The sequence below is a fragment of the Pangasianodon hypophthalmus genome, chromosome 14 (genome assembly GCF_027358585.1).
Source record: "Pangasianodon hypophthalmus isolate fPanHyp1 chromosome 14, fPanHyp1.pri, whole genome shotgun sequence".
NCBI lineage: Eukaryota > Metazoa > Chordata > Actinopteri > Siluriformes > Pangasiidae > Pangasianodon > Pangasianodon hypophthalmus.
In genome coordinates, this window is record NC_069723.1 from 540,001 (window position 1) to 563,063 (window position 23,063).

At 40.3% G+C, this 23,063-nt stretch overlaps 1 protein-coding gene and 1 long non-coding RNA gene across 3 annotated transcripts; both read right to left on the reverse strand.

Moving 5' to 3' along the window:
- Positions 1 to 111: 111 nt before the first annotated feature.
- LOC128320164 (uncharacterized) lies at positions 112 to 16,484 on the reverse strand. The gene is made up of 3 exons (XR_008303626.1): positions 16,382 to 16,484; positions 12,165 to 12,273; positions 112 to 3,771 (listed from the first exon to the last, which is right to left on the reverse strand). It is a non-coding gene; the product is annotated as an uncharacterized LOC128320164 (long non-coding RNA).
- A 3,685-nt stretch (positions 16,485 to 20,169) lies between these two features.
- On the reverse strand, positions 20,170 to 22,725 carry zgc:114130 (uncharacterized protein LOC570332 homolog). 2 transcript variants are annotated; one of them, XM_026943510.3, is made up of 2 exons: positions 22,394 to 22,725; positions 20,170 to 21,487 (listed from the first exon to the last, which is right to left on the reverse strand). In XM_026943510.3, the coding sequence occupies exons 1-2, from the start codon at positions 22,445 to 22,447 to the stop codon at positions 20,486 to 20,488; spliced, it is 1,056 nt and encodes a 351-aa protein (XP_026799311.3). In that variant the 5' UTR covers positions 22,448 to 22,725; the 3' UTR covers positions 20,170 to 20,485. The 2 variants fall into 2 exon arrangements, with proteins under 2 accessions (XP_026799311.3, XP_034166367.2); XM_034310476.2 differs by lacking the exon at positions 22,394 to 22,725 and adding an exon at positions 22,190 to 22,358.
- Positions 22,726 to 23,063: the final 338 nt, after the last annotated feature.

A 23,063-nucleotide genomic window follows, 5' to 3' on the forward strand; every position in this document is an offset into this window, starting at 1 on the left:
CTGTTGTGCCATGATTATTAAAATTATATATAAAAATATTTCAGTGAAATAACTAATGTGTTCTATTAACTACTTTATTTACTACTTTTGTGTTTACGTTGAAGACAGAGCCTGGCGGAGTAGGGTGGGGTGGAAGGCCCCTAATATAAGCTTTCCTTAGAGCAGCCCACATGTCTAGCATCACCCTTTCCTGTGACACCTGTTGCATATACTTTATGCCATTTCAACATTGCTTCATAACTTCCCTTCTTTTCTTTTTTTTTTTACACTCTTGGACCAGAAAGTAATGTAAGAAGTTCAGCCAATCACTTTACTCATTGCCTGGCCCCAGGAGACGATTGCTTTCACACATGGTGCTGTGTGTGTCCGAGTTCTCCTGCAGTGGGTCAGAGATCGGTTCCATGGACCGAGTGCCAGCGTGAAAACGCCCTTTGAGTGAACTAATGAAACAGCAACATATTAAAAATAAATCGCAAAAATAGTATTTGTGTGCAGCTTCAAATCACGTTATGTTGTAAATGAGCCAAAAATAAAAAAAAAGATCTGATCAGTCTGATCAAAACTTTTTTCCCAAAAAAGGTATTAAAACTTCACTTTAGGTTTTGTCCTTGTGATGCCACTAAAGAGTTAAATACACTTAGCCCATTTAGTTCTTCTTCTTGTATGTCAACAGGCACACCGGATGTGTTACCATAACAACAGAGGCAGTCCAGTTAAAGCAAATAAGTAGCCACTGGATGTATTCTGCTCCAGCGGACAAGGGCTCTTATTGTGCCTGACAGGGTAAACACACACAGCTGTTTTATGGTTCCTTAAAGCTGTGTCTCAAAGACATAATAACAGTGAGCAGACCATAGAGCTCACTGAATTTTGCCCCTGTATACTGCTGTGTATGTTAACATCGTAGACTGGAGATCCATTGCCATTCAGTATAGAGCATTTGAAACACCAGGTTTGATTAAATGCAGTTTGCTTTATTGCAGTTCAGCTTAATCCAGAACTCTGAGAGAAGATAACATGCTTGCTAAGTGTAGTTAAGTCTTTAAAGTGTCTGAATCATTTACATTTCATGTATCCTCAAACGAAAGGAAAATATTGTTGTTCCCATCAGTGCCCCATCTTAAAGTATAGTATTCAATAACTACCATGAATTACGGTGATCTACTCGGACAGGAGTTTAAGTTTAAGCTCTAATCTCAAACTGAACTAAGCTGTGACAGATATGAGAGAGAGAACATTTGTTTTACACACACAGTGATCATTTCACTTCCATCAAACAAGTTTATATTAGATTATATATAAAATAATCAATGTATAGAAATATGTATAGGATTCTTTATTAGTTTTTACAATGATTAAATGTATTGTAATAACATTGACCATTTCATCCATATCACATGATACCTGATGACTAAACCACATGACACAGCTGTTTTTTGTTTTTTTTCTCGAATACACGCTGAGATAAGTTCAGCTTCAGTGGTCAGTCTTCTCTTCCCCAATAATTTTTATTAATGTTTAACTGTCTAGAGCCTCTTGTGTTGCACTTTGACCCCACTTGTCTGTTCATAAACCTTTATCTACATACACTATAAAGCAAACAAGTACAGTGATTGATATATAACTGGTGTGCTGTAATACTGTAATGAACAGCAGTGCTGAAAGAGGAAGAAATAGGAAACTATGAGAACATTTATTTGGTCCACTATAAGAAATATTTTGCTTCTCAGCAAGTTAAATGCTTGATTAAATACAAAGGTATAAAACAAACCGTACTGGTCCAGTTGGTCAGTATATTCTGTTATAGTTAAAATTATGCTCCTTTAAATGCTTTTCCTTTTTTCCACTGAAGTGGAGCATGAAAAAGTGGAAGTAGGTCTCATGCTTAAATGGCATAAAGGAGAATTGCGCAAAGAGCAGAGCGTCATGGAAACACGTCTGCTTTCTGTTCTGCCTGCGCAAGGTGCTGTTAAGGCCTGTCAAAGTGCTCGACTGCCAAGAACAACACAACCGCAGAGAATGTGGAGGACGATGCGGTCAAAAGTATGAGAAAAATAGGGGGAGATGGCTTAAATAAGAGTCCAGCGCTGCCAAATCCATTGCATGTGTTGTGAAGTATTCTCAGTGTGGGTAAGAGGAGCGGTTTCCATCCAAAAGGTTACAATCCCATTTAAGCTTCCTGTAAAATTTGAACTATTTTAGGGATAGTTGCTTGATAGTCACATGATTTTCACTATATCCCAGTCCATAGCAGATGCGTACTCAAACACCCAGATTGAGAAGATTCTGTGAATAATTTGTTGTTTATTGAAAGGCCTTGATTCATGAATTTTCCCCGAGATCATTATGTAACTGCATTTTAAAATTCTGTTCTTTTTCCAGTCAAAAGCAAGGCCGTAGATAAAATCTTTACTCTCCTATACACTCGGGATATATTTATAACTTTTACTTTTCAGAATAAAAGTAAAAGTATGAGGGTTTAGTGGGGGATTTTTCCCTCTTCCACTCTGCTAGGCTACCTCTCTCACAGTGTTTGCGTCATGATCAGGGAGGCCCTCTCTATCCCAGCCTGCTACGACGAGTCCCACTGGAGGAAAAAAATGCACCACAGAGTGAGCGTGGCTATAAAAGGAAATTACTTCCACTGCTATGCATTTGACGTCAGAAGCCAACTATTTCCCATTTTTTCTTTGCAGTTCCTTCTGCTGCCCTGCACTGAGAGAAATGGACATTGCTTGTTCCTTTTTCTTTCGCACATGCTGTTCTCTTTATACATTATAATTACATTAAACAGTGTAGCGATGTATATTTTTTCTTTTCCTTTAAAGGAAATTGATTATGTCTATCCAAGGGTGGTATTAGGTCAATTTCTGTAAAGTTACACATTTATATATTTATATGATATATAAACATGCCAAAACAGCCATATGTGGTTCTTCTCCAAACTGTTTCCACAAAGTCAGAAGCACACAGTTGTATAGAACGTCTCTGTGTGCTGTAGCTTTACAGTTTCCCTTCACTGGAACTAAGAGACTCAAACCTGTTCCAGCATGACAATGCCCCTGTGCACAGAGCGAGCTCCATGAAGACATGGTGTGTGAAGGTTGGAGTGGAAGAACTCGAGTGTCCTGCACAGAGCCCTGACCTCAACCCCACTGAACACCTTTGGGATGAACTGGAACACCGACTGAACCCCAGACCTCCTCGACATCCCAACATCAGCGCCTGACCTCACTAATGCTCTTGTAGCTGAATGAATACTTATCTGCATAGCCACTTGCTGTGGTCTCTATTCTGAACACACACAGCAGACAGAGCAGGCTAGCATGCTAACACTATACAAGCGCATATGCAGTAAATGCATTTAATTAACAATAGGGGAGAGCGGGGTCAGTTGTAATAGGGATTGATTGTAACCAGGTGGAAAGAAACTACATGTACTCTCATTACAGTACTCTAAATCATGGTTCACTGTAATGGTGCATTTTTAAGTATAATTCAATTATAGTGTGTAAAAATATCACCTTTAGTAAAAATAAAAGTGCATTTAACCCTGGAACACTGTAAGCCCATTAATTATGTGCAAATTTAAAATAACTGAATTTCGATGTTTAGTCAGCACCAGTGTGTGAGACGGTGAAGACAGATGAACATTCCAGGGCCAATGGATCAGGTTTCTTCAGTTTTAAATGCTTCACAGATAATTATCTGTATATAATTATGCGAGCCAGAACCTGTGGAGATTTCAGCGTTCACAGCTTAACATCCAACCTGTGGAAACATACACAGGTGAGCCATTAGCTAACGGAGTGAGCTAGACTAGCTAGCTAGATCTTTAGATGTTTTACAGCATGAAAGCTCTGTATTAAGATGCTTAAGATGTCACTTCAGTGTTCAGTAGCGATTGCCTGTTGCTGCTACAGCCTGTAGGTGACACTCAGGTTAATATTAAATGGCATCATTGCTAGATAGCTAACTATGTACCTGGAAAAATGTTTAAAATAACATGAACTAGCTAGCTAACAAATGTAGCAAGCTATTGAACCTGCAACAGTATTTGGCTAAGTTAGCTAGCTAGCTAAGTTACTTCTCTTAATGTTCTGTTGATAATCGAGGTGGTGTTCACTTCAGCATAGCTCACTTGCTTACTTAACATGAGAACAGAATCAAAATAGACCATTTTCACATTAGTTGTGTCAACTGTAGACAAATGAAATAGTAATTTGTAAAGTAATTCCTCAAACAGTTTTTCACCAGCTGACTTATTTACTCTTACTTGTGTGATTTTCTTGATTTCTTGAATTATTGAGTGAATTATTATTGAGTTAATGAGGTATGAAGGTAATATTCTTCAAGAACAATTTGAAGTGCGTGCTCATTTTGTCAATATAGACTCGTTCTGATCTCTGTCTTGTTGACTATCAGGTAGTGTGATTGTTGACAATGCTGAGCTGGTTCAATAGCATATCACCCTTCAAGATGGCTGATCGCATGGAGTCAGTAACAATGCTACTAATACAAGCATTCAGGATATTTAACAAAACACAGAAGAGATTCCACTTCCTTGCAAAATGGCTTTCTTCCTGGAAAACCCCATGGCATAAGGAAGACAAAAACGTGTACCCTTGCATAAAGAAAGTGATTCATCTGGTGCAAACACTGTACAATTACAAACACATTCTTTACCGCATGATGAAATAATTTGCCAAAACATACTCATATCTCTCAAAGACATAATGAATTGAGATGGTACAACTGACCCCTAAGGGACGTTTAAATGAAGCATTGTACAGTTGTTTCAGAAGCTTACAATGATACAAGTGCTGCAGAAGTAAGTGCAAGCAAGTAAGAACAGAAGGATCAACAACAAAACACAATAGTTCATGATTAATTGCTAGTGCAGATAGAAGCTACATACTGTACATTGATCATTATGTAGTCAGTGAAACTTATATGTTTGTTACAGTGAAACAAATAATACCTAATTATACACACTAATAACAACAGTACAGTATTTAATGTTAAAAATGAAATAGCTCATGCCTGGCTAGACACACACTCGGTATATTCAGGTGCTCCGAGAAGAGGTGCGACTTGTTCCTTGAAATATGCAGTGTGAACAATGTTGGGTAGAACCATATTGTAGAACCATATTGTAGAACCATGTTTGAAAAGTGTACAGTTTTAGACTAAAGCCATGGTGGTACTGCCTGGTGCCACTCACTCACTAACCCTTATGTGATTATGATAATGTATTCACAAAGGATGCATTCAACAGTAGTGATTGCTGATAGACAGCAGCGGTTTGTGACCACTGGGGCAGGACAACATTAATAAAGACATAAACGAAATTAACTCAACAGGCTTTTGACTTGCGCTATAGACTACTAGCTACCTGTGTTCTATACAGTGCTTCTCATTGCCAGGGTACGAGGCACACACAGAAGAGATAATATCATTAACCATTCCATAATCCCCCTTTCCTCTCAAAATCTTTCTAATATATCTCACAATACATTCTGTACATCACAGACATGCCATCTGTACGTACAATTTAATATCAATTATTTGCTATAAAACAAGATCTTGGAAGACAAAGAGTATTTTTAAACTAGCAGCCCTGTAAATCCTGTCATATTCTATAATCAGATTTCTGTGAAGCCGCTTTGTGACAATGTCCACTGGTGAAACCTCTATATAAATAAAATTGAACTGGATTAACTGTCCTGTCTGCTGCTCGTCCCCGTGGCCCTGTCCCTGGGCCTCTATTAGTGCTTGCTGTAGTTCCCATTTTGAGCACTAATTTCATAAATCCTGTGGAAGCTAAGCTGAGCAGTACTTTATCAGTCGTTAGTAGTAATTTATAAGCAGAATTGTTTTTTCAGTAAATGTTGTGATGATAAAATACAGGTAATATGGTCAGAATGTCATGTCTGGTTGTTCTAAGGAGGCTAGTTGCTGAATTCTGGACTAGCTGAAGCTTGTTTATACACCTATTGGAATATCTGGAGAGCAAGAGGTAAGAATAGTAGAGGTGACAAAGGCATGAGCTAGTTTTTCTGCTCTAACATAGACATGAACTTTTTTCTGTATCCTATAATGAGACATGTTTCTGAAATGGAAAGACTAGTCCTAGTAATGAGCCTCAAACAAAAGACTAGCATCAATATGTCATGCAATGCAGGAGGAGGGGATGCAATTGCAGACTTTATCTAAGAAACATGCAGCATGAAATCAAAACCATGAAAACAGGAATTAGAACTAGCCCAGAGACCATACAAACAATAACCAGAGCTGGGGAATATATGACAAAGCATGAAGATGACAAGAACAGAAGCTAGACCTTAAATAGGGGTGCAGATTATAGGTAACACGAAACAGGTGTGAGTGCTTGGTAAGCCATGTGACAGGGTCATGTGACATGCTAGGGCTGATGGGTGATGTAGTTCAGCGCCGATTTCGGCATAACCATGACACAATAATTATCCCAAAGTCTTTAACTGCTGCACATGATGCAACTGAAAGGCCATCAAAAGTTACTACATAATTGGAAAGCTTATTTCTAGCTGTCTGTTGGAATAACAGAAATACCCAAGTGCAATGGACACCATCCTGCCCTAAAAGACCAGACTTGCCCTCAAAGGTAGCCCAATTCTCTATGAAGCCCACATTGTTTCGTAAGCACCACTGGCACATCCAGCTCTTCAATGACAATAACCTGCTGCAAGCTACACTGTACCCACAATGCACTGGGATGTTGAGTACGTCGCCTTTGCTAATTTACAAACCTCTGCAATATTACCAATAGTTAGCTCTCACTGATAAGGTGTTCATTATTAGCACATACACAGATGACTATTTTAGAAAACCTGAGCTTGCCTAATACCCTAGGATTACTTAAAATATCAGGCACTCTGGCTCCCAGTATATAGCTAACTATAGCTCCTGTTGGCCCTAAAGGCCTGGCTGGTTTCATGTGTTATAAAATAGGGTCTCATATAACTTCTTCCTAATCTTCCTCTAACTCCACTGAGTGGAGTGGTGCTCCCATGGGGAGCCGCAGCTTTAGACTCCTCCAATAAGCTGTCACCCATTTGTCCTGGTGTGATGGTCCTAATGCAGAGTTGGTGGCTCACTGTCCCTGCCAAAGGCAACCAGAACTTCCTCTACTGAAGCTAGACTTCTCTCACTATCACTGTCTACTAAAATCCTATTCATTAGTGTTAGTATTAGTATTCATTAGTATATTCCTTATTTCAGGCAGGGCTGAATGGGCAGGTGAAAGGGGTCATCACTCAGGGTTCTGTCCTTTGGGGTGGGCCTGCGCTGACTATGCATCAGATAATAACGTGACTGCAGCACAATGCATATTATCATGCAGATACTGATCAAATCTGATGATGCAGTCACTGAACTGCAGAATGTTTTTGTTTTCTTCACATCCATGGCAAATGACAGGAATTCCTCTCTTGGGTTCAAAAAAATCATTTCCTCCCACTGCTTCTTGAAAGCCATGGGAAAGTGCAAATCGCCATGCTTGGAGTCCGTGTCACTCCACAGTTTTGCAGATGAGCATGTGCGTAGTAGATACAGGTTATATGGCTGATGGCAACCTGATCTAGCATGTCAGCAAGAGCAATGTTCAGTTCTATTGATGCTAGCTGCTCACGAAGTATCACCGAAACTTGCCATAGAAGTACAAAATCGAGCCATGCAGTCCCGTGGAATTTGTCTGCTTTCCAGGTAGTTACGCAAAACATCAAACATTGCTTGTGCTGTCTAATTCCCAGGAAGTTGCAGGGAATACACAATAGGCTGGGGATTGCTGACGGTGATCACTGAGGGTGCAGTCTTGAATGAAAGCAATAGAATCGTTTCTCCATTTCACTGCACTACTTGATAATATTTCTGTCTTCACCTTTTGAACTTCAGCCTCCCTACACGTCATTTTAATACGTCATTTGGACACCTGACCATCACACCCATATATGGGTCTGTTGCCACAAAGTCTGAAGCACACAATTGTACAGAACGTCTCTGTGTGCTGTGGCTTTACAGTTTCCCTTCACTGGAACTAAGAGACTCAAACCTGTTCCAGCATGACAATGCCCCTGTGCACAAAGCCAGCTCCATGAAGACATGGTGTGTGAAGGTTGGAGTGGAAGAACTCGAGTGTCCTGCACAGAGCCCTGACCTCAACCCCACTGAACACCTTTGGGATGAACTGGAACACTGACTGAACCCCAGACCTCCTCGACATCCCAACATCAGCGCCTGACCTCACTAATGCTCTTGTAGCTGAATGAACACAAATCCCCACAGCCACGCTCCAACATCTAGTGGAACCCTTCCCAGAAGAGTGAAGGCTGTTACAGCAGCAAAAGCGGAATAAATCTGAAGTGGGATTTCCAACATGCACACATGGGTGTGATGGTCACACGCTCACTAGCTAGGAAAGATCTCAAGGCCCTTTTGTTAACTGTCATGGCTTTTCTAAACTACGTGTTCTGCCTATACGGCTTGTCACATTTTCTTTCTGCTTGCCCAAATGGAATGGTCTCAAAGTGTCTATTGAGTTGTTTGGCTTCATATGGAGAGTACATCAACACACGGCAGACACTTTGGTTATTCTTCCTTGTTTTGCATGATACTTGTAAATCCATACTGAAGAAATGGCCATCATTATTTCTGTGCTTGTTCACACTTTGGGCTTTCTACACTTGTCTCATTGGAGGATGGCACCACTGGGGTGGAGGAAGATAGACAAAACTCTTCATTTCTCTGTCCTATTTTAAGCTAAAATGGCTAAGTATTCTTTACTTACACTAAAGGGTGTGAAGTAAAGTGCTGTTGGATTTGCTGGACTTGCTGATTTAGTCCTTGTCATGTGGTACATTTCATGTAATATCTTCATAAGTGTGAAAGAAGCTCCATAAACATATACAGTGTACACACATACACTCACTCTTTAACAGGAACACCTGTACCTCTGCTCATTCACGCATTTGTTAAATTAGCCAATCATGTGGCAGCAGTGCAATGCATAAAATCAGAATGGGGAAAATGGGATCTCAGTTATTTTGACCATGAAATGGTTGTTGATGCCACAGAGGCTGGTTTGACTGCTTATTGCCCGGGATTTTTACACACAAGAGTCTATAGATATTTCACAGAATGATGCACAAAAAAAAAAAAACATCTAGTGAGCGGCAGTTATGCAAGCAGAGATGCCTTGATGATGAGAGCGGTCTGAGGAGAAGGCTGATTTAAGCTGATAGGAATGCAACAGTAATTAAAAAAAAAACTACTCTTTATGCCCACGGGGAGCAGTAAAACATCTCACAATGCACATCACAGTCAGCACAACGGAATGCGAACCTTGAGGTGGACGGGCTAGTCGAGCGGCAGTCAACGCTCTCCACTGTTCTCTTGAGCAGCTTGTAGCAGGGCGGCAGTCCAGTCTTTGGCTTTGTCCAGAGAGGTGTGACGGGTTAGGTGACCATATAAGGCTAGCGTGTGGCGCCCGATGATGGTGAGGAGTGGTTCTTGCTTCTCAGTCTCAGCCATGAGCTTCCAGATCTCGCACCCGTACAAGAGAATGGAAACCACCAATAACCTGAAGAGCCTGATTTTCATTGGCCAGTTGATGTTGTTGCAATTCCAGATGGAGTTTAGTCTTGTCATGGCAGAGGAAGCTAGGCTAAGACTGTTTTTGGTCTCTTTCACAGACAGTCTTTGGTGAGAGTGGACCTCAAGCCCCTGTCCGTACATTGTGATGTTTAATTGTGTTGAACTTATATATTATTAAATATTGGGGGAAATATATGCTAGTCATGTATACACCTATAAACTCTTATGCTCTGGGCTTTTCACTGTTTTTAATTAAAATGGTTTGCAGTTACGATTTGAGATTCTACACTCAAACATTTCTACAACATTTCTGCAAGAGTTGTTCATATTTCCAAATCAATCACAGATACACATTTTTATTTACTATTTAAGCCTGTGATAGAGATGGCAGCCATATTTATTGTCTGTGTGTTTTAATTTCCTATGTGCCCACTGTTTAATGCTGCTTTGGCTGCTAAACCTGAGTGGAAGATCTGGTGCAGCAGTTAGGTGGGATAGCTCTTCCATGGTGTGCAGATTCTATCTATCAGCACACTGCAAGCAAACACAGGCTCAGTAATGGAGCATATTTATTCTCTCACACTGTGGGACTGTTACAGAGAGGGAGTCTTATGACACTGAGACATTCGAGGCATGAACTCTGCATCGTTACAGAAATAAACCCTTGTAAACAGCTATGGCAACTGACGTCCTTAATTGTTCAACTATTTATTCTTATTTTGCTATGCAGTAGTTTGTGCATTGGTTATGTTTGGTCTAATAGCTTATTAGTATTCACACACCACATACAAGCTACATTCCCCTAGTTCAGTCCTCGCAATTATAAATAAATAAATAAATTCCTCGCTGGGCCCCGCATACTACTTGAGATGGTCGTGGTTTCAGAACAGTGCCAAATGGCCAGTCTTCAAACAAATAATTATAATTATGTTTTTGTTGAGTCTGAAATAATTTCTGACTGGTGTAGACACAGCAGTGTACAGCAAGTAACAATCCCTCTTTTAAGACCTGTGTGGTCAAGTTGGATATTTGAACAGGTGTGTGAATTTTGAGAGGGAAGTACGAATAGAAGTGTGGTTTGAGTAGACCACTTGGACCTCCTCCCCAGATGTACCAGGCATTTTTGGAAATCTACGTTAGCAAATTTTTCATGTCTTGAGTGCAAAACAAGCCATCCTTTAAAACAAGAAGACAGGATGAATTTGAACTATTGACAATACCGTGTAAAATGACATACTACACAATAGATTTGAACACTCAAGAAAAATGGAAAACATCATTTGACTTGGTTTTGATTTAGTCTGACTTTTTAGTTGTTTAACTTCTGGGACTACTAAAACATAACATAAGTGGCTGCTAATCTTGCTTGTGGCTAACTCATCATAGAGATTAGATAGATGGACAGCATGAAACTGACAGGAAGGAACTGTTTAACTTTCATTTTGTAGTGTAAACATAAATACACTCTACATATTTTTCCAAAAATAGCTTATTGTTTGGTGCTGCCTGTCCAAATGCTATTACATATTACACAAAAAATTAATATGCTTATATTATTATAAATCTTTTAGAAATTAAGATTATTTTGGGGAGCTAGCTGCACTATACTTAGGCTTTGTTCTTTGTTTGGACCATTTACTGTCTACACAAATGACAAGGCAAATGCACAACCTTACACATATAAGTCTTCATAGGAAATTTAGATCATAGTGAGAATACCTCTGTTATGAGAATGAAGTAATATTGGTTTAAAGAAATATGTCTATTAAAAAAACTTCTGAAAGGAGTGAGTGAACCTTTGAGGTCATTGGAAAATAAAGGGAAACAATCACTTCTTAAAATATTTTCACTTCTTAAAATATTCTTACCTCTATTTCCATCTGAGGTCTCACTACAGTGTAAACAACAACAACTCTTATTCTAACCAAATACACTGTTCCATTATGGAGTTCAGTGGTTGCATGGCTGTAACCACTTCTGTAACCACTGTGAGCCTGCTTGTCTCATTTGTTTCCATCTCAGTGTAGCAGAAGCATTTCATTCTAGCATTTACCTCAAAAATGACACAGGAGACTAACGTAAGAGAAAAGTATGTCTGCTAACTCATTTTAGTGCATACTTATTTTTAAAGCAAATAAGTATAAGCTCACTTAAAATGCTCATGAACAGACTGAACACAGAATCTGTGAACACAGCCACACAGAAGGAACTTGAACATTTATTTTTAGTCTTTTTCTGTAGCTACTTCCTACTTAAGCATACGCAGTAGAATTCAAATCATGACGCAATTATAACATGTAATGCTGACTACACAACAGTCATTTTCCATGAACTGGGTGATTCAGTCCTTCACCCCCAGAAGCCGATGGGATTCTGGTTTAATCCGTTGGAATGGAACGAGGAGGATAACCTGCCACTGACTCTAGGTTTAAGTGTACTGCTCCTGTGACTTGAGCAAGGCTCTTAATCCAACATCATTCGTATTGTCACAACATCAACATGTGGTCAAAAATACATAAATAGTTTCCACTCACCTTTTAAAGATACAAAATACAGCTGCCCACACAATGCACTAATGTGTGAAACTCAGTTTAGTGTTGACTAGTTGAAAGTTATAGAGTCAGCTCCAGAATTATTGACACCCTTAAAGAAAATGAGAAAAAATGAACATATGAAATAACACAAATAATGCAATGAGTCTAGACATACAGTATAAATAAATCTGGAGAATGAAATGGCTTTCGCACAACATTGATTTTGTGTTCCTTCAGTAATTTCTCTGTTGATTCAATAAGTTTAGACAGAAGCAATAAGATTTTAGCCTAAAATATCCTGGTATTTAGCGGGAATTGTGGTGGCATCAAACGAGACCCCTTTTAATCTTAAATACTTAAAGGATGTAAATTATTTGCCCCAATTTTCATTTATATTATCTTCATATTTTTGTATTTTTCACATATATTAATTCTAGTGAGAATTTTTTTAAATGAAAGTTTAAAAGAAAAGTTTCTCCAGTTGTTTGAGTGGAGTATCAGATCATACTGTACAGTACGTTCATTCTGTACAATAATTTTGATCCTTTTCATGAAGGGTGCCAATAGTTCTCAAGTTAATTGTGTATGCAGATATTCTAATGCAAAGAGATTGCGAATATATTTTTTTTCTTCCAAAGACGAACCCCTTCAGGGCTTGAACTGATATGAGTAATATCTAGACAACGCACTCAGTTCAAGACATATGACTGTTATTCATTGTCATTTTCCACAAGAAAAGGCAAAAAAAGAGTCAGTGAGTCTGTGAGATTGTGGTCTGGTCCACGTCAGGAAGGCCAAATCCATGCTGACATCAGGTGTAAAGTCGCACTTCTGACTTTGTGTTTACAGAAGCAGTCAAAACAGCCTCCACATCGCTACCATTGCTAAGCAGCAAGATATTGCTTGCATCACAATTTCGAATGCTTATGCAATTCCCCCAAGGAAAAAAAAAAGGGCCGTCCCTGGTTTCAGAGTCTTTCAAGATTCCAGTGTTGTGAAAGCGTTATAGGGTCAGTAAAAAGTCAGGAATTAGATAGTGGTCATGTTTAATAATTAACATATATACTGCTTCTATTGTTACGTTGGTTTCATGACAGTGAGCTTATATTGTGGTTTACTTGTACTTACAGTGGATATCACTACCAAAGAAACAAAAAACAAGTATTTCTATCTACCGTGTTGCAGCATGAAATTAAACTCGAAGGTAATCCTTGAGAAAATCTGTGCTGTATGTTTTCTTGTTGCCATGGATGTCTCTGAGCTACAGTACAATACAAACCTGCTGAATTAATTCACTAATCCTTTTATAATCCACTAATAATCACACAACCACTGGTGCCTCACACGTTTTGTGTTTGACACAATCATGGACCTGACAGTGTAGAGCATTTTATTATTCATGCTCACAGTAAGAGTGTTTGAGGTTTAATAATAATAGTAAAGCCTGGAACGGTTAACTAGTGCCACATTTCTCTGGAATCCTGACATAAAAGTTTGAAGATGAACTTATCTAAAGTCCAAATACCATTAGTCTGCTCCGTCAGCTAAGCAGTTTTGCATAGCTATGTCTTATGTTTACATTTCTGAGTAGAAAAGAATGTCCTCTCTCTCCCTCGCTAAACCCCTCTCTCGCTTTTATACACACAGGCGGAGACGATCGTGTACACAAAAAGCCCAAAAGGTAACAGGTTTTAACATTAAGACAATATGCGTGCATTATGAAAACCATGTTTTCCCCACTCTGCATTTGGGGAACACAATTGTGCAATTCCTTCGTGTGCTTTTCAGAATGCCCCAGGCTTCTGGACAAATCTGCACATGCAGACAGAAGAGGAACCGAGAGAGGCAAGAGCCAGAAAATACAGCCACTCCCTCTTTCCTTCCTCTAGGGAGGGGATACGTCGGGGCTGAGACATATGCGGGAAGTGGAGGCGCTGTGCGAGAAATACAAAGGTTGCCATTCAGCTCCAACAGGATCTGAAACCAAACCCCTCCGCCCTCCCCGCCCGCCTCCACCTTCCTGTCCCCTCCATCTGTACACCCACTTCCTTTAAGCAAGGATCTAAAAAAAAATCTAAAAAAAAATCTAAAAACGTTTAACGATTGGGAACAGTAATCTGAATAATTGTCTCATCTCTGTTTCGAAATTTAGTGGATATTAATTGTTTGTGGTTTTATTGCTGGGGGATTTAAGGAACGACTCTCTGTTACGTTGTGTGCATTCTGTTCATTTTTAGGCCCAAAGGGGAGGGAAGAGAAAAGCTCGTAAAGTTCACAGCAAAACGTCATCGAGGAAGCATTGCGCAGTTTCTCAAACTTAACAGCAAATTCCAGGCAAACACTGCATTATTCTTTAGAAGTGCTTAATCGGCAATATTGACTAAGGGCACTTTAATTATTTTGGGAATATACGATTTACATATTATAATAGAATTTGTGTTAAATCAGCTTATTTTTGTTGCTGATGAATAAAGTGTTTCTGACACTACATAAAACACTGAAAGGAGTTACATATTAAACATTAATCTATTAAAAACAAAAACAAACAAAAAAAAAACCATGGCAGAACAGCCAGTCACTTAAGTAAACTCATAGCTGTGTTGAATGTCAGGTCAATCTGAAGTCCAGCTTGAACTGAAGGTCATTTCGGTTTGAACACATCTCTCTGTCCATTATCTGAGATTTCCTGGGATTTCCAGCACACAGTATTTATAAAGTACGGGAACACATTTCAACATATATGCATGAACATGCGTGAGGCCTTTCCTGTGCCTCAGACACCCTGCAAAAACAATGTGAAGCCTGAGTTTGACAGTAAACTTCACTAAAAGCTCTCTTTCACTGGTTCAGTGTGACCTATTATGGCTTTTATAAACCATTAAACTTTCTCATCTATTACCATTAATATTAAACCCAGTCTGAAATCCTGCAAGAGGACAAATTAAGAAACATAAAAGTGATGATGCTGATGTGAGCTCGCATGTAGAAGTAGCTGTGTGTTGTAAAGGTTATAACTTCCTCTTTCGGGGTCTGCTGGTGTGTACGTACACAGGGGAGGAAATTAAGGGAAAGGAAGTGAAACTGGGCACTTGTGGCTAAAAAGGAAGCTCTTGGCCAAACAAACATTTCAGTGAGGCTTCATACTGACGTGGGCACAGACAGCGCTGATGCCAGCTACAGTATTAGTGGTAATCTGCTAGTACTGCTAATCTAGCAAGTTAGACTTGTTTATCTAGTACTTTGGTTGGTTGATGCAAAATTTTCACTCTATCTCCACCAATGACAACTATATGCTGTGATAGTTTTCTTACTAGTATTAATGCTCTTAAATCAGAAGCTACATTATTAGTAGAATGTTTTCATGCACATGCTAAATGTTTTCCCTCCCATATTTCCTACATCATAAAGCTTTCTGTAAGGACTTCACATGAGGAAATATTCCAGTGTATAAAGAAGAAAGACACAGAGTATTTAAAGTTTAAAAATTCATGATATTTCAGTATAGTGAGTTTCTTCTGGTTTAACCACACCTCAAAACAACATGCTGGTAGATGGACTAGCTACAGTAACTTGTCCCTTGGTGTGAATATGTGTGTGTGTGTGTGTGTGTGTGTGTGTGTGTGTGTGTGTGTGTGTGTGTGGTGCCCTCTGATGGACTGGCGTCCAGGGTGTGTTACTTCCTCATACCCCATGTTCCTGGCATAGGCTCTGAATGCACCACAATCCTGACCAGGATTTACTGAAAATGAATGTTTTGAAATACTTTCAAACTTGACACAAGAACCCAAAATAAATATATATCAAATATGATCATATCATGCACACAGCATTTTCATGTTTTCTCATCAGATTAATAAAACGTGGTAGTGTGTACACACCGAGGTGCATCATATTGTGACTGTAAAGTTTCTAATAGATGAAAATTTATTTTTATTTTGGGTTATAGCTATGAGATTACTGTTAGGCTACAGTTTAGCTCTTAATAATAATAATAATAATAAATGAATGTCATTTAATTTCATTCTATGTTTTAAATATATACAGTATTAAAATCAGTGTGTTTACAGTAGAGGCTTTGTTAGTCTGATTCACCAAATTTATTTATCTTTCAAATTTAGATCAGACATTTATGTTCTGTGTGACCTTCCATATGGGTTAATTCCTACACCTCAGTTCCTGTGTCTTAAACATGAGAAATGAGTAAATATTCATCTCACCTTCTAACCTTTTGGAATATTGGACATCTGATTGTGCACCACACACACACACACACACACACACACACACACACACACACAAAACCGTGGCAGCCTGTTGTGCAGTCCTGAAAGCAATTCAGAAGTTCCCATGCCTAGTAACATTTGCTAGGCCACAATTGCTGAATTGCTGCTCATGGGCGGAGTTTTAGTAAAGATTCAATACAGCTCCTCAAGTGAAGCATTTCAAGTTGCCAATCACATGAATCAATGGGTGTACTTTTAACTATGACTTTGTGGTTGAAGTGTCTAATCAGTTCCTTTAAAAACTTGTTTGTTTAAAGATCAGGTGACTGAAGTGAAATGTACACACTTAGAGTTTTACATATTGCATAATTTCTCAGATTTCGCAAGAAGCAGTAGATAGCCCTGCTTCCAGTGACTAACGGAGAGAACATTGCACAACAGCAGAGGAGAACACTTACAGAGGGGGTGACGTTCACAGTTATTATTTTTTTCCTTTTATGATAAATACTTAGAGCCGCGATGCCGTGGGTATCGTTGCTGTCTCACACCTCCAGTGTTTGAGCCTGAGCTCAGGTGTGTGTGGAGTTTCTCACGTCCAAGGTTCAAGGTTCTTTATTTGTCACATACATTACATACATGTAATACAGTGAAATGTTTTAACTTAGTGCCTCATGTAACTGTGATACATAATAAAACCGAATATAATAAAAACTGAATATAATAAAAGCAGAATATAATGAATAAAATAGAAAAATAAAATAGAATAGAATAGAATCTATTAGACAAGTTATAGATGTTATATGTAAAAATATGTAAAAACATGTTTAGCAGCTTGGAGGAATCTTTTAGAGGATGTAGTTTGCTAAAGAGTGTGAGAGTTTTTGTTGGTGTCTTGTGTGGGTTTCCTCAGGGTTCTCCGGTTTCCTCCCACCTCCACAAATCATGTCAGTAGATGAATTAGTGACTCTAACTGGGTGTGAATGAGTGTGTGTCTTGTGCGCTGTGACAGACTGCCATCCCATCCAGTGTTCACACCCAGTGTTCCTGTAAATCCACCTCCACCCTGACCAGGATAAAGCGGTTACTGGAGATGGATGAATAATGAATAAATCAGTGATACTCATTTGTTCTTAAATAAAGGCTGGTATGTAAGATTTCCCCTAATCACTCATACTATTGCACAGGAATCCACAACCCAATTGCTTTTGTCTTGATTTTGCTGCGCAGATTTTCTCCTTTTACAAATAAGATTCTGCTGTCCTCTGGTGGTAAACACACCTTACTACCTCCCACTGGAAATTAGAAATGCACGACAAAGGTCACAGCAACTGTTGAGAACAGCCGTGTCATTAATCATTCATTCATCTCCAGTAAGCGCTTTGTCCTGGTCAGGGTCAGGGTGAATCCACAGCCTATCCCTGGCTGCACGGCGGGAGAATTCACCCCAGATGGGATGCCAGAACATCGCAGGGGACCACGCACACACTCATTCACACCTATGCGGAATTCAGCATAGCCAGTCCACTGACCTGCATGTTTTTGGACAGTGGGAGGAAACCGGAGAACCTGGAGGAAACTCACGAGGACACTGTGTGAAACTCCACACAGACAGTAAGCCTCAGGATCGAACCCGGGAACCCCGGAGCTGTGAGGCAGCGATGCTAGTCCAGCTATTTTTTCATAAGTAATTTTTATTTTTATTGTATAATACTCCACAGAAAGCAGGCTGATAGAAAAATACTTGTGTATATTGTATGTTGTATGAGTATGAGGTTGAATAATCAATTCCAAATCAATCAATAATCAATTCCTTCAAAAGCTGTGCATGTAAAGGTCAAATGTACACTCGTAGTGTTTTACATAACATCGCACTACAGCAGAGAGCACTAACCTAAATATTTTTGTAGATCATTTCTTATCTCACAGGGACTCATTTCTTTCTTGTTTCTTTGTTGTTCAGTTTTGACTCCTTTTATCTCCTCTGTGAGGAACTGATCCGTTACGCAGGAATTATTGTATACTGTGTCTCTTTTTGCTTTACAGTACCAATATGTCTCCACCCCATCTCTCTCTCTCTCTCACACACACACACACACACACACTCGACTCTGAGAGATTCCATTGTATCCGCAAGGCTGGAGAGCATATGTTTGACCTGAAGTCTCGGTGAATGCTGCCATCTGCTCGGGATTCCACATGATCTGGGTCCTGTGTGAGAATGCGGCCGGCCTTTGTGCAGGCTCACTAGGCAATGTGGGAGAATCTTCCTCGTGCACAATAGGGAACAGTATAGCCGTTTAACCCTTTCGCTGTCCCACCTTTTTCAAAAGGCAAGCCTTACCAAAGGGATTGTTTCTCCTGACAAGCCAATGATGAACTGAGTCAGTTGCTTGTTTTGTGAGAATTCAATTTGAGCTCACCATTTCTGCTGTCTGAGATGTCTCATGTGTTGTAGGAGAAGAAAGATGTTACTTTATCATTTAATTAAATTTGGGGGTAGGAGGGCGGTGTATAATCCCTGAAACACTGCAGTTGTAGGAACTGGGAGACATGCAGTGGGAAATGTCTATTACATTCAGTTCACATTTATGATTCAAAGAGCTGTGTAACAAAATGCAGCTTATGTTGTCTGTATGAGATTTACACCAGTGTGTTCATTTATATAGTGTCATTTTGTTTCTGAATTGTTAATTATTTAGCAGGAATGATATTGTTAGAATAGTGCCAGGTCATCATATTTTCTTTTCCAGTCAATCTTTAACACCTCCAAATAACATTTAAGCCTTTAGCATTAACTTTTCTTTTTTAAACTGATCTATTGAAACATTTTCCACCATTATGATTTCGTGGCCCACAGAAAAGTGTTTTGTCCAGACTTGTAAAGAAACAAGCTTAATGTAGAAAAGAAAAAGAAATTGCGTAAATGACTCTGCTGAGTTAAGGCAACGCATCACCAAGCACGTAACGGTTAGACGTAGGAGGGAGAGTAAACTTTGACACAAAAGCTCCATCATTTCCATGCAAGATTAGATTGGCCAACACCACAACCCCCAACACCACGTTAAGAATAACAAAAGGCATCCACATCAACTTCACAGAAGGGTGTCGTTCAGTCTCCGAGCTAAGCCACACCAACCACATCCTCAATACCACAAATACTGAAATTCTACAGTTCAATAAGACTAATCTGTAAACTTACATAAAATGAGGTTCGGTTCGATATGGTGTATTCTGCATTTTTTCTGATGTATCACTCGACAAAAAGCTCAAAATACTTGTAAAAAGTTTTATTTTCAGTACAAAACTGGAGAGAAAAAATATATTAAACTTAACACAAAACATGAAACATTTTCTATAAATACAATAAAATAAATAAAAAAAAAAAAAAGTCAAGCTGCTGGAGATTCATCAACTCTACATGTAACATGGAAGCCTTGAAAACCATCAGAACCATGTCCAAAAAGAAAAAAGAAAAATGAGGAGGAGTCACACAAACACACAAATAGGCCTAATCACAATTTCAGATCTAACAGGTTAAAAAAACCTACAGAATCACAATACTGACTTTAGTCTGAAAATAAACTGAGTGAGAAGGAACAACTCTCATCCCTTTAATAATCCTCTGCTGCCCAACAGTATTCAAAGAACACACAAAAACATAGTTTTTTAACCGCAGCAGTTTCTAGAAGAAACATGTCCAAAACAGTTCTGCACAGGCAACATGAGCAAGAGATTAATCTCAGTATAGAAAGAGAAACACTGAATCTATGGAACATTCATACAAAAAAGGTTAAAGAGTCATGAATTCTTTGGCTTTTTTCTTTTTTTTTTTTAAATATCATCCTTTTAACCGGTAACCAATTTAAATACTGATTACATACAGTGTTTCAGTCCAAGCTCACAATTCAACTTCGCTCTTTTTCAAAGTCATCAATTTTAACATAAAAGGGAGAAGAGTTTAAAAAAAAAAAAACACCATTCCTCCACTTCTTTCTGTATGGCGCATGTACAATTCTTCTTCACAACATCAAGTATTTGGCAAAGATAGTAAAATCTTTAATCACGGTCAGGAGCTGTGTGAGAACGAGAACTCTGGCTCTAAAGGAAGAAACTTGAACTGCCTTCACTGCAGAAACCATCAGGCACAGACAGCTGACTGAAGATTGGCAGCCTCTTGGCAGCGCTGTCGTGAGCCGAAGACACGTCAGAGCCACTCAGACTGCTGGCCGAGCTGCTGCAACGTCCCTCGTGGTCCGAGAGCGATGTGAGCGACAGACTCCGCGGGCCCAGTGACAGGCTGAAACTCCGGTCAGGTGCACCAGGCGCCATCTGAGAGGGCGAGGCGGTAGGAGTCGGCTCGCCGCTGGAGCAGCCGGAGTCGTGTGAGGGTAGGAACTCTGGGAATGCCATGGCCAGGAGGTCAGAGATGGTGCCCGAGGAAGGTGGCGAGGCAGACGGCATGCCGAGGAAGGACGACTGAGAAAAGGGAGGATCGAGAGGTGGAGGGTTGGAAGGAAAGCCAGCGAAGCTAAAGCTGTGTTTTAGGAGGGGAGGACGCTGGGTAGCTGTGGGAACAGACGGCTGTTGAGGGCGGAGGTGGGCATCGTCATCGTTGTTGTGCACAAAGTGGCAGCGGATGCCGTACGGGCAGAACCCGATTGAATGGAACGTGCGACACGGTTCAGTCTTGTACTTGGGGTGGCGGTTGATGCCGCGTAGCTCCTCGTGTCCGTGGGCGAACTGGCACTTGCTTCCGTATTTGCACGTGCCTCTTTCTGTGAAGGTGCGACACAGTTCAGTCTTGTAACGTGAAGAAGTGGTGCTGGAAGACAGCGAGGACGTGGAGCTGGTGAAAGATGTAGTGCTCAGCATGGACCCGGGCTTGTCAGATGCCCAGCCCAGACCTCCCGTGTCACCCTCCACCATACTGACGGCACGCTCCGACCAGAAGCCCATCCTGTTCCACCGCGATGGCAGAGAGATTTCTTTGGTTTGTGCCCAGTGGTTAGAGGTGACTGATCCGGGCTTTTGATAGCCAACAGCTGATGAAGGAGGTGAAGAAGTCTTTGGCAGCTCACACATGTCTAATTTTAAAAGTTGCTGTAGGCAAAGAAAGAAAAAATATGTTGGTGGGCTGGTAAAATGGATGTGAGTGTTTCATGAGTTGCAAAAATCCTTTAATACTAATAGTAAGTTTGGAAGTGGGTTTGAGCAGTTGGCGCATGCGCACACGAGCTCAAACTCAGCTCAATAGACAGGCAACCATTTTTCTAAACAACGCTGTAGCTCAGTTTTCTGATCCAAAGTTTCACAAACCGCTTGAAAAGTCTGCAAAAGTCTGTTTTCCCCTCAATTTCACACTGAGTCGCTTCGCACCTGAAGTTGTTTACATTCAAACTCCAATACTGAGAGTTAGTAACTTTAACAACTTTTAAAAAAATCAAATCAGATCAGATTGTACAGTTCACATGCAAGCTGCAAAAAGCCACGCAGAGGAATGCATCTGAGTTTAAAACCCAGTTTCACCCTCTGCACGACTGAGAGGTCCAGATGCATTTCCCCGCCCGCAGAGCACACCATTCACACACACACACACACACACACACACACACACACACACACTAACTAACACACATTAACTAACACACTCACATTAACCCACTCACACACACACACACACACACACTCAATAACTAACTAAACACACTCACATTAACCCACTCACACTCACACACACTCACTAACTAACACACACATTAACCCACACACACACACACACACACACACACACAGGGAGCTCACGCGCTCATGTCCACTGAGAGCACACAACACTTCTGCTAAAAGTTTGTGCACTTGTCTAGGCTCTGACTTTTGCATGCATATCTGCTTTTCATAATCACACCAAAGTAGCATGACATGAATCACGTGCTGCACTCCAAACACACACACACACACACACACACACACTTAAGGCAAAGCTGCATGCCACAGATACAGCATTTTTACCTTGCACAAAATGTCATCTCTGTCGATAAACTGATTAAAGGCGTACGACGGCATGTTCCTGTCTTCCTTCCTTCCTTCCGTCCAAGCAGGGGTGTACTTACTTCTGCGCTCTCTCTCTCTTTTTCTCTCTTTCTCTCTTTCTTTGCACTCAAAACTTCTCACCTCTCACACCACGTATTTTTAAGCTCGTGCGCTGCACACAGCCACACCTCCACTCCTCCCATTCCCAAACACACCCGGCTGCATCCCAATCAGCTTCCGCTCTCTGCACTGAGCCCCTGCGGCGCTCGCGACTGCAGCCTTCCTGCAGCCTACATAGTGCACTTCATCCCCAACATGCAGCCGTTTCAGACTGTGCGTGACGTAGCGCGCACACACACACACACACACACACACTCACACACGCACAGAAACACACACAGACACACACACACACTCACGCACAGAAACACACACAGACACACACACACACTCACACACACACACAGACACACACGCACTCACGCACAGAAACACACACACACACACTCACACACACACAGACACACACACACTCACGCACAGAAACACACACACACACTCACGCACAGAAACACACACAGACACACACACACAAACACTCACACACACTCACACTCAGAAACACACACACTCACTCACACAGACACAC